At 35.6% G+C, this 15,032-nt stretch overlaps 1 protein-coding gene across 1 annotated transcript in view; it reads left to right on the top strand.

Moving 5' to 3' along the window:
- The first annotated feature begins 2,513 nt into the window (after positions 1-2,513).
- The window catches only part of LOC111513077 (beta-galactosidase-1-like protein 3), a 28,814-nt gene continuing 16,295 nt past the window's right edge, over positions 2,514-15,032 (top strand). Inside the window, exon 1 of the mRNA XM_074185330.1 lies at positions 2,514-3,083. Within this exon, the coding sequence (XP_074041431.1) occupies positions 2,578-3,083 (506 nt within the window). The 5' untranslated portion in view covers positions 2,514-2,577. The remainder of the gene's footprint in view (positions 3,084-15,032) is intronic.

The following is a 15,032-nucleotide window of genomic DNA, read 5'->3' as shown; positions in this document are numbered from 1 at the left end:
TTGTCCTGCTATTGGATGAATGAGAAACATCTGTGAGACTAACCTCTGAGGTATCTTGGACTAATATCTTCATACGATGTTCAGCGTGGTACTTGCCGAAAAAGGAGTTATTTTACGGCATACATTTACAAGAACCTACTCTGTAGATACTATGGGAGAGATGAATGTTTCTAGATTTCATTTCGAAGTATTTTTTTAAACGTGTGTATCTCTCCTCGATACAGCCGTTAAATTTGTTTTGATTTATAAAATTCATGTCTGAGAGACATTGGCTTTTCAAACACGGTAAATCTTTTTCACAGAACCAGACGTTCTTTCATTTGGATAGAGAAATCACTTTCCATTCAGTTGTGTTCGATTTAAATGTAATATTCAAAGGTGGTTTGACATAGTTATTTAAAAAAAAAACTCTGAATGATAAAACAGCAAGGCATCTCATAACTTCAGTAAATTTTGTCGTGAAATTTTTCACCTTTTTTGACAATGAAACACACTATCCATATATATATATATATATATATATATATATATATATATATATATATATATATATATATATATATATATATATATATATATATTCAATATAGAGACCTCGTGAAGATTGAGTGGAAGAACAGTTTTTCTAGACGAATGCCACTGAAAAAATGTATCCCAGCTATTATTTTTAATTGCAGTGTACTTAGTTGTACTTACGTTGGGGGACTATTAATATTTTGCAAACACTAATGCTAATAGGTAAAATGTGGCAACACCATAATAAAATATAACATTTTTTAGCACAAACGTACTCACAACGTTTTGATGTGCAAGTGTTATTTGTTTTCTATACTGTGAGTTAATAAAATCAATTCGACCAAAAAATGGAGATTTCAAGAAAAGGTTTTCGTTGGATTTTTTTTTCACAACTTTCGAAGTGGATCATCTCAACAAAAATGTGTCGATGAACTCAGTTATTTGTATGGTGGAAATGCATCATCAAAAATTACGGTATATCGCTATTGTAGAGAATTAAATCGTGGTCGTAGTTCGGTCGCCGATGAATTCCGTGAAGGTCGTCCAAAATAAGTTGTTGTGCCTCAAAATATCGATGCAGTGCGTGAACTAATAATGTCAGATCGTCATGTGACATATTGTGGAATAGAGGCATCCTTGCACATTATTCTAATTTAATACATTCGACTTTCCATGAACACTTAGTTGTAAAAAAAAGTTCTCGTCAGATATCAAGCTCTGGTCTGGAATCCTGGCCATACTGGCCTCGAGGGCAATGAGGCTGCTGACTCACTTGCAAAGGAGGGTGCTGCAAGCAGCTTCATCGGATCAGAACCTGTCATTGGCATCGCTTTAGGCTTTGCCAAACAAAGATTGAACACCTGGATGGCAAGAAGATTTATGAACTTCTGGCAGAATCTTCCAGGATTGGCTCACTCCAAGGCGTTTATTCAGCCTTTGAAACTTGATACCATACAGTTGTTGTACTACAGTAGGGATGCACTACAATGTCTAACAGGCCTTCTTACAGGTCACTGTCATTTGAATCATCATATGCATAGAAAATGATGAAACAGCAGAGCACATACTTTATGCCTACACCGCTTGGGACCAAATCAGGTTTTTAGAGTTTGGCAGAGACGTACTCTTACCATCTGACCTGAAAGACTACTCACCTTACAAACTAATCGGCTTCGTTAAGAAGCTGGGTTTATTCGGTCGAGTGTGAATAGGTGTGAGCCACAATGAACCCTTGCGTGTTGCGGTGAAGAGTCGAATGGACCGACTCACTTTGGATCTAACCTAACCTAACCTAGATATCTCATAATTTATCAATAGCTTAAAAGACGACTCGCGTCAAGTAGTGAAGGAAATGATTAAAAAATTCGACCGTGGTGCTTCAAAAGAGTATATTCATGACTATGAGCCGAAAACAAAGCAACTGGTCGCTTGTTTCTACGGTCAAATGGGTCATGTGGCCACTGTTCCGTTTGAGCAGTATAGAACGATCAATTCTGAGTGGTACACGGCCAATTGTTTGCCAAAAGTGTTTATAAAAATTCGTTCAACTAACCGCTGAAGACGAATCAATCTCCATTATGCCAATGCCAGCTCTCACACATCTTGTCAAACAGGTGAATTTTTGAGCAGTCAGCATCCTCCTTACAGTCCTGATTTGGCACCCGATGACTTCTTCTTATTTCCGAATATCAAAGGTAAACTACGTGTTCAACGATTTACGATGCCGAAGAAGCAGTTGAAGTGTTCAAAAACCATGTTTTGGAGGTGCCGCAAGAGAATGGAAAAACTGCTTTGACTGGTTTGAACGAATGCAAAAGTGTATTGATCATCAGGGGGAATATTTCGAAAAACAATAAAGAAATCTTCATGGAAAAAGTTTGTTATTATTTGCTATTTCCGAAAAATACATAGTACCCGTCATAATCTCGAAAAAAAAAGGAGATACTTGATATCATATCATCTGAAGTACCCGATAAAAACAAACTCATATTTATATCATATCTCATTATTTTCCATGAAATAATTTCATTCGGGATTGTTGAAGAAAAAAAGTAGTGAAAAATGTGTGTGCTTCCATTTTTTATCGTACTGGTGTTTCCTTTCAAAATTTGTGGCGGTCTTCCTACTAATTATGAATATTATACATTGAATGAGATTACCAACGGTTTGTCTTCGGTTGGTTCCCAATTCACTTTGAACAATCGAAATATTACTGTGTATAGTGGAACAATGCATTACTTTCGGGTACACAGAGCATATTGGCGTGATCGTCTCAGAAAAATCAGAGCAGCAGGTCTGAATACTGTAGAAACTTATGTGCCGTGGAATTTACATGAACCACACTCTGGCGTTTACGATTTTGGTGGAGGTGGATCACATATGGAAGACTTTTTATATTTAGAGGAATTTTTGCAACTAGCGCAAGAGCAAGATTTGTTTGTGATATTGAGGCCTGGCCCTTATATCAGCGCGGAATACAACTTTGGAGGATTTCCAAGTTGGCTTTTGGGAAAGACACCAATGGGATTTAGAACAGACGAATCAAATTATCTGAAATATGTTTCTAGGTATGTTGGTCTATTTGATATTTAATGGAAATTGATTTACCGAGACAAAAAAAACGTTTGTCGAATGGCATTTACCTATCCTATCAAACCATGATAGAAATTAATTGAATAAAATTATTTTGAAAACAATATGTCTATTTTACATCAGCACTTAAAAACTCATTATATATTAGTAGTTGTTTACAGCTGATTCTCGGCCTCCCCCCACCACTATGACGTATTAATTGCTTTTTTTATTGGTTGTTGTTTGGTGAAGTTTTTTTGTTGTGCAGTGAAGTCAAGGCGTTGTGACCTTGAAGTGTCTGGTGCATGGATCGTTCAGATTTTTTTTCATATGAGATTTTGTGTGTTTATGTGTGTGTGTAGGAGAATGCACGGTACAGGGTTTCATCATGTGCTTGTTTGTCTATGTACAAACATACGTCTGCATACTTCGAAGATCCTCCAAGTAATAAATGCTCCATCGGTGTTAGGGCACCAAGTTAGTAGTGGAGTGACGTCACAGCAATAACCGTTCAACGGCTAGAGAGCGACATGTTCACTCCACGACGTGTGGCAGAGTAATGCGTATTCATCGGTCTGCCCTCACCTCTCCCGAAGCGATGAAGGTTCGCTCTAGCCCCGCTATCGATGGTGACACAACGGCAGCCGAGGACCGTTTGCCTAGCGTCTACCCTCTCCGAGACCGCAACGACCATTGCTTGCTCGTACCGGCAACTGTTATCGCATCAAGTTGGGAGATGGGCTTGGCTGTGACGTCAGGCATCTCTAGTGGATAGCAACTAGCAATGTGAATCTTTCACGGTTTCATGGTGGGGGTGACTCATACTGTTTAATATAAAAGAAATGCCTGGCACACTATGAAATCAGTAGACGAATATATCTGCAGCAGTTAGCAATTGGTAGAGTGTTATTCAGTTCGTAATAGAAGGAAGACGGTGAGTGTATTTGTCTGTTGGAAATTGTTTATATTTTCATATATATTTTCATCATGTCCGTTTCAAAAGTAGACTTGAATAAAATTAATAATTTGATTGTACAGGAGGTTGAAATACTAGAGCAAAAGGCCTTATCATCATTGCCAATTGATGAAGTGTACATAATTAAAAATATGTCAACTTATTCTACACGATTTGGTAAATCAATTTTATTAACTTTGCAAGATGTGAGCAATGATAAATTATTTAAAACATGGCTACCAAAACGTATTTCGTTGCAATTCAGTGATGACGATATATCTTGTATCAACTCATCAGGTGGTAAATATACGATGATGTATTTAGGACAGAGCCAACAAAGTTTTGCTGGCATGAAAACGCGATCTCTAGTCAAATTCAATATGATTGAATAATAGTAATAATTTATAGTGAATTTCTTTAGGTCATAGCTTACAAAGTTTTTTTGGTGTGAAAACGATAACTCTAGTCAAATTCAATATGATTGAATAATAATAGTAATTATAATGAATTTCTTATTGTTTTATTAATATTCATATATTAGATGATAATTATATGGAAATATAAACATTACTAACTTAGTTGAATACACTCACTTTGTAACTACAAGTAAAATGGGAATGTGAGTATTATATCACTGAAAAATTGGAGGTTGCTTATTGTTTTTTTTATTCGATTTCAGTTCCACCATTTAAAGATGTGGATGCAGTACGCAAGTCAAGATTGGGTCGATATTGTAGATCTCAAATCATCGGTTCAACATTTGTCGTCTAAATTGAAGGTGTTGGGTGATGGAGCCGAACATGCAAGCGTTTATGATATGAGTGTATGCTATGATGAAAAACAAATCGAATTATGCCTTCGTGATGCTGAGAACTATTGGAGTGGTGCAGAAGTTTGCAACAAATTTTTGGATAATGAATTGGAATTGTGGCAACTTTGTGAGGTTATGATTGAACTGAACCTAAGAAGATTCCTGTATAGCCTCCAACCATACTTGCCAGAATGGATTATTCATCACTTTGAATTGAATGATGAAAATCGAGAGGAAATTGAAGATGGTCGCGAAAATGATGATTATGAGGAAGAAGTTATTTTAGATAGTCTGTATGTTCCTGTAAATCATAAATAATGTCAAATAAAAAACTTTGTATTATTTTCATGTTTTATTTATTTAAATCTGATGAAATACAATAGAAAATGATTACAAAACAATAAATATGATATAAAATACAATACATGATATAAGTCAGTTACAAATAAAAAAAAAAGATCATAAAACAGTACATGATAGAGTGAAAAAAAGTGTCAATATCTGCTATGAACTGAACCATCCAATGCATTGTATGTTAAAACTGTATCATGCAAAATTAATGCATATACTTTAGTGTTGTCTGGAAACTTGGTCTTCCTCGTCTCAAACTCAATCTTTATATCAATAGTTGATGATTTTGTTGCATTCGGTTGATGGGAACAATCGATGACGAATAGTGGATTCTCTCTAAATTGTCCAATGTCCATCAGAGGTTCACTCATATCTTTATCATAATAACTTCGCTGGAAACTCTCAAAAGCATAATAAGCAGGAGCATCAAGTTTTTTATCGAAATTCAAATTCCAACGCTCATATGGATAAACTTCAGAATTCAAGTATACTCGAATACTATTGATATCAGCAGTTGTGAATTTTGTAATATCTTGTGTTCTATCTTCAGATGTGGTAGTACTTTGGAATGCGATGATGACAAAACGAGGAGTTTCCAATGCGTTAGTTGTTTTGATGGCCCATATGTCTGAAGAAGTCCCACGTAATGATGGTAGTTCATAGAGGTCCCACATACGATACGCCAACTTGATTTTGGCATTCAGACCGCTTTTGTTTATTCTACTCAAAAGTTTGAGCTTGTGTTTATCATCTGGTACAATATGCCTTATTTTCCATTCGATTTTATTTATTTCCAAATCAGCATCAACCTCACCTATATATGAGTTTTTGAATGATCGAGCGATAATCAAAATCAATTCCTGTTTGGCATTCAAGATACTTTTGTTGTAATCTTCAGCAAAACCCATCAAATATTTCAGTGGTAGTTTTCCACTAAAAACATGACTGTTTGTATCCAAGATATCTTGCTTCAATTGTGAAAGTCCCCAACCAGATGTCAATAATGTGTTAGCATGAGATTGTCCAAATGATATCATGGTTTTCATTGTAGATGTTATCCCAGGTTTTCTAACAACAGCCACTTGTTCACCACCCATTTCATAACGAATTTCGTCAAAGAGAAATGCAATTGCATTATTCGAGAGAAAGCATGTTTTCGCTACATCTTTGGGGGAATTTACCTTCTATGTAAATGAAGCTCTCGGCAATATCTAGTATAACATCTTGATTATTGATTGCAATTCTGATTTCATCCGAATTCCTGAATAGCGGTGATCCATAGGGCTTATATGTGTGCTCATGTAAACTTATGAGAGAATGATCGAGCACTGGTTCATTGAATATATTCAACTTTTCATTGTTTGTTTCGAGCACCATTGTTATTTTCTCACTTTCAATCCAATCGATTTCAAAAATTTAAGATCACTCACAGACAGAGCGTTATTTGCTAACTGTTTAGCATACACTTGTGGAATGAGCTTCTTTTTATGCACACCTTTCTTTTTGATAGTGCAACTCGTTTGGGATTGTTCAATGCGATTTTGTCTATTATAAATGAAACCCATAACAACAGTTATTCGATTTTCTTCAATTCCAAAATAATGAAAATCTCTTCTTCACTTCCAAAATCGATAAGGTTATTTTTTTCATCCAAAATACGCACTGTAATGTTGTGAATCAATTGACGACCTTCTGGACTGACAGGCATATATATAATACTGTGTGGTTCTTTAGTGAGATTGTAGCCAGGTTCAACATCAATATCGAATGAGAAAAGAATGTGGGATTCTTCACCATTTATATATGAACCAGATATTATATTGCAATCTAAGCGGATAAGTCTCACAGTTGTAATGTTTATTGGTAATGATGATTCATGTATCTGATTTGGTGGAAATATTTCATGAGCGAACCCCATCATTTCTGCTATTGAATTTGGATGTGTCAGATCAATTTCATATTTGGATCGCATTTCACATTTGAATGTATTATTATTGGCGTGTAGATAGAAAATATCATCTGCAACGACATCATTTGGTTTTTTATCATGAAACAATCTGAACATGATATGTTTCTGTATGACGGCATTGATCTCTTCTATTTCATAAGCACCACATGGAATTTCAATTGTCAACTTTGGGGTATCGATGAGTTGTCATTACTGATTCTAAAACTAACTAAGTTATTAGCTTCAGTTATATTATTGATTGTATTGCACCCATAGAATCCCAAAAGTCCTAATCCATAACGACTGTTCCTATCCAATTCAATGGTGGAAAAAAATCCGCACTCAAGACACTTGTCCCGACAGCTTGTAGCTCGAACTTTCGTGACATGACTGATGAATATTTTGAAACACATTTCAATTTATTATTGTACACAGCAACAGCACATTTGAGACAATTTACACTTTTTGGAAGGTGTTGTATTGTAATAAGTATCATTTTTATTGATACCAATATTCACATCCTCTATATTACAAATACAACACATAGATTTCCGAGGTATAGGACCGTCATTAACATCCGATTCTGAATTTTGATCGTGGTGGGGTGCTCATAACAATATCTATGTTTCATTATATCGATGTCATCTTGCAGATGCTTAGGCAACTTTTCCCAAACATATGCAATCTCATGTGCAACACATGCAAGTATCACTTCCTTAGGCATATTTGCAAGCATCACTTTATCATTTTTTTCAAGGTACCATATTTTGAAAACATTCTAAGTGAAAACCCCATCCCTTGATAGCCTCCCGATCCAGTTTTGGTGTTGAATCCATTTTTATTTGGAAAATTATTTAGAGAGAAACTGCAAGCACAAGTGACCACAGAGAAACTGTATTAAATTTCTGTTGTCGATCATAGTTATATTTGATTTTTACATTCGAACATTTTCGAAAGAATCGAGTCAATTCCAATGGTGGGGGTAGATCTCCAAAACTATCGAAATATGTGACTTCTTTCCCACATTTTTTATATGCCACCCAATGTGTTCCTGGTCCACTTATTCCATCTAAATTAACAATAGCTGTCTCGTTTTGTTTTGGACCTGAAGATGGTAATCTATCACGCATAAAAACACCACGAAAATGTGGAATTTTCATTTTTTGTGCATAATAACTGAGATCGAGATCAGTAAGAGGCCTCTGAGGTAGGGGTTCAATTAGTTTTTTGTTTTGTTTGTGGCTTTGTATGGTTTTAAATATAGTCCTAAACCTTTACGGTATGGTTTGAGATATATTCCACTCCGCGTTTGCCTAATGCTACAGCCTCCATGGTTTTATTGTGACGATTGGCTTCCATTAAAGCCGCTCTGCTGGCTTTTGCCGAATTCACGGCCTTGGTAATACCAGCAGCGGCTCCCGCCAAACTTCCTAGTGCGGATAGTCCAGCAAAAATTGGTATCAATGGTAAAAGTCCACCGATCTTGGGAACAGGAATTATGCGTGGTGTGCGGATTTTCTTCTTTCCACCGGCAGCTTTAAGGTATTTACGTGCCGCCTGCAATGCCACAGTGATATTTTTTGCTATTATTCGTCACAAATTGATTCCCACCAGCTTTCTTCAATACATTTCGCACTTTATGGACTATCCCAGCACCAAATGCAACTTTTTTAATATTATTTTCTTCGTTTGTTTCCTCTTACATTTTTTCTTATTGGTACTACAACCCATGCCCATATGTCTTTTCGCTTTCATAATGTTGGTGACAAGTAATGCAGCTGCTCTTTCCCCAATACTCGCGTCCTTCGATTTAACCCTATCCCAAGCGCTGTATTCAAGTTCTTTGTCGGCTAAATGTCTTGCTGCAAGATCGGATGGATGCTTAGAATATTGAATATCGTGTTTTTTGCATTCAATATCTAATTTATTGATTCCAGGTCGTTACGAGCTAAACGTTGTTTCAATTTTGTACCCGGTCCACAGTATTGATAACCTCCGGGTAGATGTAATTCGAAAGGAAGTTTGTTTATTAAATCATTAACAAAACCACAACCTCTTTTAATTTTACGATCACTTTCAATACGTCCGTATCGTTTGATGATACACATTGAAATGAATAAGCTAATAACATTTATATAGTCTCCAACCACGGCACGATGCGCATTGTAAAACAGAAAGAAAAGTTTGCTGTAGATAATCTAGATGAGAAATTTGGTTGTGGATTGAATGGACAAAGGGTATTCAGACATGGTCCACTACTTCCATCATCAGTTCGAGGACTCATTATAGGACCTTCAAATTGTGGAAAGACGAATGCAATGATATCACTATTAACACATCCACAAGGACTGAGATTTAGAAATGTGTATCTCTATTCGAAATCACTCAATCAACCTAAATATCAGTACTTGCGAAGTGTTTTGGAACCTATAAAAGGATTAGGTTTTTATACATTCAGCAATAATGCAGAAATAGTGGAACCCTCCGACGCTAAGCCTAATTCTGTTTTCATTTTCGATGATGTGATATGTGAAAAGCAAGATATTATTAGATCATATTTCTGTATGGGACGTCATAAGGATGTTGATTGTTTTTATCTAGCACAGACATATTCACGGGTACCCAAACAGTTAGTGCGTGACAATACCAATTTCATTATAATGTTCAAACAAGATGAGACGAATTTACATCACATTTATTCAGATCATGTTTCACCGATGTAACATTCAAACAATTCCAATTGATGTGTGTTAAATGCTGGGAGGACCAATATGGATTCTAGTCATTGATAAGGATAGAAAAATAGATGAAGGTAGATATCGCAAAGGATTCGATAGTTTTATATACCCATGATCTTGTTTTTGGAACTATTCGATCACTGAATATTGTAGTGGTCACTTCACCAACGAATTAAGCTTTAATTCAAAAAAAAGGGCATTATGAATACAAAAAAAGATCCTGAAAATAAAAACAATGAAATAAATTTGAAACGTCAACTAGTAGAGACAAACAGAAGCTGTCAGGCAGAAATTCAACTCTATCAAGAATGATAATATTGAAAATCGTACGACACTTGAAAGATTGTATGAGCCCATAATGAAACCATTGAATGTTTTATCATCAAACGCTACTTCTAAATCACCAGTGTTATCACCAAATCATGGAACTGTTCAATCTACTTCAAATTATCCCATGAGTACTCCAATAGGAAGAAAACAATCTTTTGGTAGTGTATCATCTGTGAAAGTGACACGAGCACACTTCAAGACGATATGAGAACAACTCTATTCGAAACACCATCATCGTCCCACATCGATTCCTCGGATCCTGACATCTCACCTGTTATGAATGAAAGTGGTGAAGATGTTTTGATGAAACATTTGAATAATATAAAATCTAGAAATCCAGCATATGATGGAACATTTGGCGTACGTATGGATCCAATTACACAAAAGCTGAAAATGGGAAGTCTAGTGGTAAATTTCAAAGATGGAAACATTTCATTTTGGGATGCTAATAAAGTGAAAAAATATGAATGCGCAGGTAGTCCAGAATTGTATGATATGATTTTTTTGAAGAATCCACAAGATGTTGATAATGAAGAAACTCGTCAAGTATATTCCAAAATATTGAAAATAACGAATGCTCCATATAAACAATATCATCTGAAGAATGGTTTTAAAAATACAAATTCTAAAAAATTTCGTGAAGTTATCAAACCTCTATTAGACTCACGACAATATCCAATAAGAAGTAGAAGTAAAATTGGTGGAGCACTCAAACGAGTGAAAATGGAGAAAATATATAATTCTAAACCTGTGAATTATGTGTACTGGAATTCACCGAAAGAGTTAGTTGCTCGCCTACGACTATTGGTAGCTTCAAAGTCAGCCGGACATACCGGACATGATAATGAAATAATTTCAATAATTGAAGAATTACGTGAAGAAGGTATAATATATATTAACATATTCACATGTAATGATCACTGTCACATCATCATTCAATGCAGTAACATTATCACCTTTTCTCTTTAATCATATTGAAATAGAATGACTAATGAAATAAGTGATGTCAAACGACAAGTTGTTAATGAATTACATAAACCTGCAAGACGTAATTTTCGTAGAAGAATAACCACCATCAAAGGTTTTGCAGATCTATGGCAAATAGATTTAGCTGAACTGCAACCTTATGCAAAAAGTAATGAAGGATACCGATATATACTTGTAGTGATAGATTGTTACTCCAAAATATCTGTGGACTGTAGCAGTTAAAGATAAAACAGGTAGTACAGTAACTAATGCAATGAAACATGTACTGAAAGAAGCCAAATACTCCCCCAAACACATACAAAGCGATCAAGGGAAAGAATTTTTCAATAAAGCTTCTCATCTCTCATGCGAGATATAATATCAATCATTATTCAACATTTAGCACAAAGAAGGCAGCTATAGCAAAAGAGTGATTCGTACAATAAAGGCATGGCTCTACAAGGAATTTTCGATGAGAGGTCACCACAAATGGCTTGATATTCTTCCAATTATAACTAGTAGATATAATAATAAAGTTCATCGTACAATAGGTATGGCACCCATCAATGTTGATTCAACAACAAAATTAAAATTCAAGGTATCAATGGAATTGGAGGAAGACAAAGTAAACCCAAATTCCAATTAAATGATATTGTACGTATAAGTAAATACAAACATATTTTTGAAAAGTCTTACACTGCGAATTTTACCACGGAGCTATTCAAGATTGTTAAAATTAATAAAACCATCCCAACGACTTATAATCTTGAAGATGAATGAACAGCCGATTAGAGGATGTTTTTACGAAGAAGAGTTATTACGAACCGAGAATCCTGACGTATATCTGATTGAGAAGGTGTTGAAGAGAAGAAAAATAAAGTATATGTAAAGTGGTTAGGCCTTCCTAGCGAACAAAATTCTTGGATTGATGAATCAAATATGGTTTAAATGTATATAATAGTGACTTTTATGAATAAAGTAATATTAAAGTTCATTATTGTTTCATTTCAATTATAAGTATGTGAACTGAAAAAATATGCAGCGGTAAACATTGCCCCAGCCATTCGCAATGTTCTGTGTATACCAAACCAAATTAATTGTATACTCCATTCCCGCTTATATTTTCAACTCACGATATTGAAAACACATTATCATTCCCAAAACTAATCGCCGTCACTTTGAAATGCAGTATCCAACTCTTTTTGCCAATTATCTCTCACTGATAATGCTGTCTCATAAAGCTTAGTCGACTCCTCAAGCTCAGTCTGAGCTTGCATTCTCGAACGTTGATGGAATTGCTTATCTTTACCAATTTTTGAACGGAGTTCATCAGCATCTTTAGACATTCTAGCCAATTCAACCTTCGCTAATGCAATCTTGGCATCTAATGCTTCAAGAGTTTCATTATTAGCATTAATAGCTCGCTCACTCTTTTCAAGTTCAGCAATAGTCATCTGTGCCTTTACAAGACGGCATTGCTTTCCTTTTCATTTCCCCAAACCGATGGAGGGGACTGAAAGAAGATAGCGGTCAGCTTTCAAATCACTCTTCATTTCTTTAGGAGTACCTTTTGGCTTCCTCTTCGATCTGTCACTTTTCGTTGCGGGTTTTTTCTGTTGCACAACATTTGGATTCTTTCTTTTCTTTAAAGTCAGTGACAATCGATGAAGATGCCTTAGTAACCTTCCTCTTGATTGTTCTAGATTTCTTATCAACACCAAGAGGAAGGGTAGATGAAGAGTGTTTGAGTGATGATAATTGCGAAACGATCGGATTTTCAATAATAATTTGCTCATTTGATTCTGGCACATCTGCAAAGTTAACGAAGTCGTTAATATCAAAATCATTTATCGAATCTTGACTCGATAAATGTAATACTGGAATATTTTCAAAATCAGTCTGATCGATATCAACAAGTGGTGAACCATCTTCAGCAATCAATAGCGCATAGAGCTCATGATTATTAAGGTCTGAGGAATGATATGTGATAGCAATAGAATGTGGATAGGAAAGGTGATGATGTTACTGAGACCTCACCATTTATAGAAGAAAATAAACTAGCGCATGCGCTCTTTCATCAACTGCACATGCGCTCTCTCACTAAACTATTCACGCATGTAACAATCTTTGTCATTTAAGAGGAAAACTTTGTGTTGCATGCATGTATTTTTAAATGTTAGAAAATAATACAAATAAAATTCAAAATATATATATATATTTATTAATAATAGAGGACAATAACGATAATAAAAAATGAAAAATGTTAATATGTCTCTGTGGATGTGGAACGTTCTTTGACTCTATTCCTCAATAGTTGTTGCTCGTGCGTCAAACACCAATATTGAAAAAAATGGATTCTCCTATTGGGGTAGAGTTGACCAACTTCTCACACAGATCCAAGTACTTCTACATGCATTGCATACATGATTCCAACAATTCATGGAATATGTATCACAACGCAAACAACGTTGCAGTGGAGTTGGAACGGCAGCACAGGTAACAAAATATTTCTACAGATACCTATATTGTTAAATATTATAGGTTCGGAACACTTCAGACACTGTAACTGTTGTTGACGATTAATCCGATTTGTTCGCTTCGGTGGATGAGAAGGAGGCGATAGTTGAATCCGCAACACGCAATCACTACACATACCAGTACATGGATTGATTGAATCCTTAGGTCTACTTATTTGACAAAAGTAGCACACAATAGCCCCTGCAATCATCATTGGGTAGACACACACTTTTGGTTTTTCATTCCACTCTTTTGGAAACGGCATTTTACTAATTCGATTAGAAATATTAAGAGATGACTTACAGAAACTCTGGAATGCTCTCTCCTATACCCTACGATCTCTATTTATACAAATCAACATCAGTGGAAGTATAGTGGGATAACTTCTCCTACTATTCCACTCTAAACGAGTCAAGTGGGAGTCGCATCACCTCCTATATAAGTTGACTTGCAAACCTAGAGTTCATTCATTCACTCTCTACAACTGTGAGCAAACAACAACAAGATGAATTCTGCAAAAATAAATGCTGCATTAAATAGAATACTGCTGTTGATGAAAACAATTGGATAGACGAATCAGATGATGAGGATGTCAATGTTCCGCTAGAGGAAGTAATAGTTGAAGCAGAAGATGTTGGAGCGATGAAGATGAGATAGACGAAGTTGAAAACGAGCCAACCAAAGCGACGAAGATGATGAACGTGATGGAGTTTGAGAGGGTCATGGATGAAGAAGGAGATGATGAAGGGATAGAAGCTGACACAACTGAAGTGATGGTGCTATGAGGATCGGTATTCGAACACTCAATGTCAGTGAGACACTGGAAGATCCCTTGGATTTGTATTGTGCATTGGATGCATACGTATTGATCAGCACAATAGATGGAGAAACAAAAACACTTGTTGGTGCTGCTTTCGGTTTTATTCGCATAGAAACAATAATGGAGGTGGTATGCCCATGTCAACACCCACACACTGTCTCAATTATGGAAAGGGACAGATTGGTGTGAAGCTTGCGAGAGGCCACTAACAAACTTCACCCGAGTATATCATAGTTTAATAGTAATAATGTCCAACCTGTGGCACAAAACCGTGGACCTACTGGTCAAAAAAAACAACAGCCTTTTCAGGGCTACATTATTCACACAAACAGTAGTTAGTTGTATTAGTATTCATAGATTATGTGACAAATGAATACTTTGACTAATAAAAGTCTAAGTTGGAAATTTGTTAGTCTTTGAATATTATACATTATATGACAAAAAATTACTATTTGTTAGTCTTTGAATATCATAATTATATACAAATAAATTACTACTTTGACTGAAAG

This window comes from Leptinotarsa decemlineata, unplaced genomic scaffold (genome assembly GCF_025532065.1).
Source record: "Leptinotarsa decemlineata unplaced genomic scaffold, Ldec_3_MD MMD2_P_RNA_scaffold_2, whole genome shotgun sequence".
NCBI classification, from domain to species: Eukaryota; Metazoa; Arthropoda; class Insecta; order Coleoptera; family Chrysomelidae; genus Leptinotarsa; species Leptinotarsa decemlineata.
The sequence above is the reverse complement of the archived record's forward strand: the minus strand, read 5'-3'. Positions and strand labels throughout refer to the sequence as shown.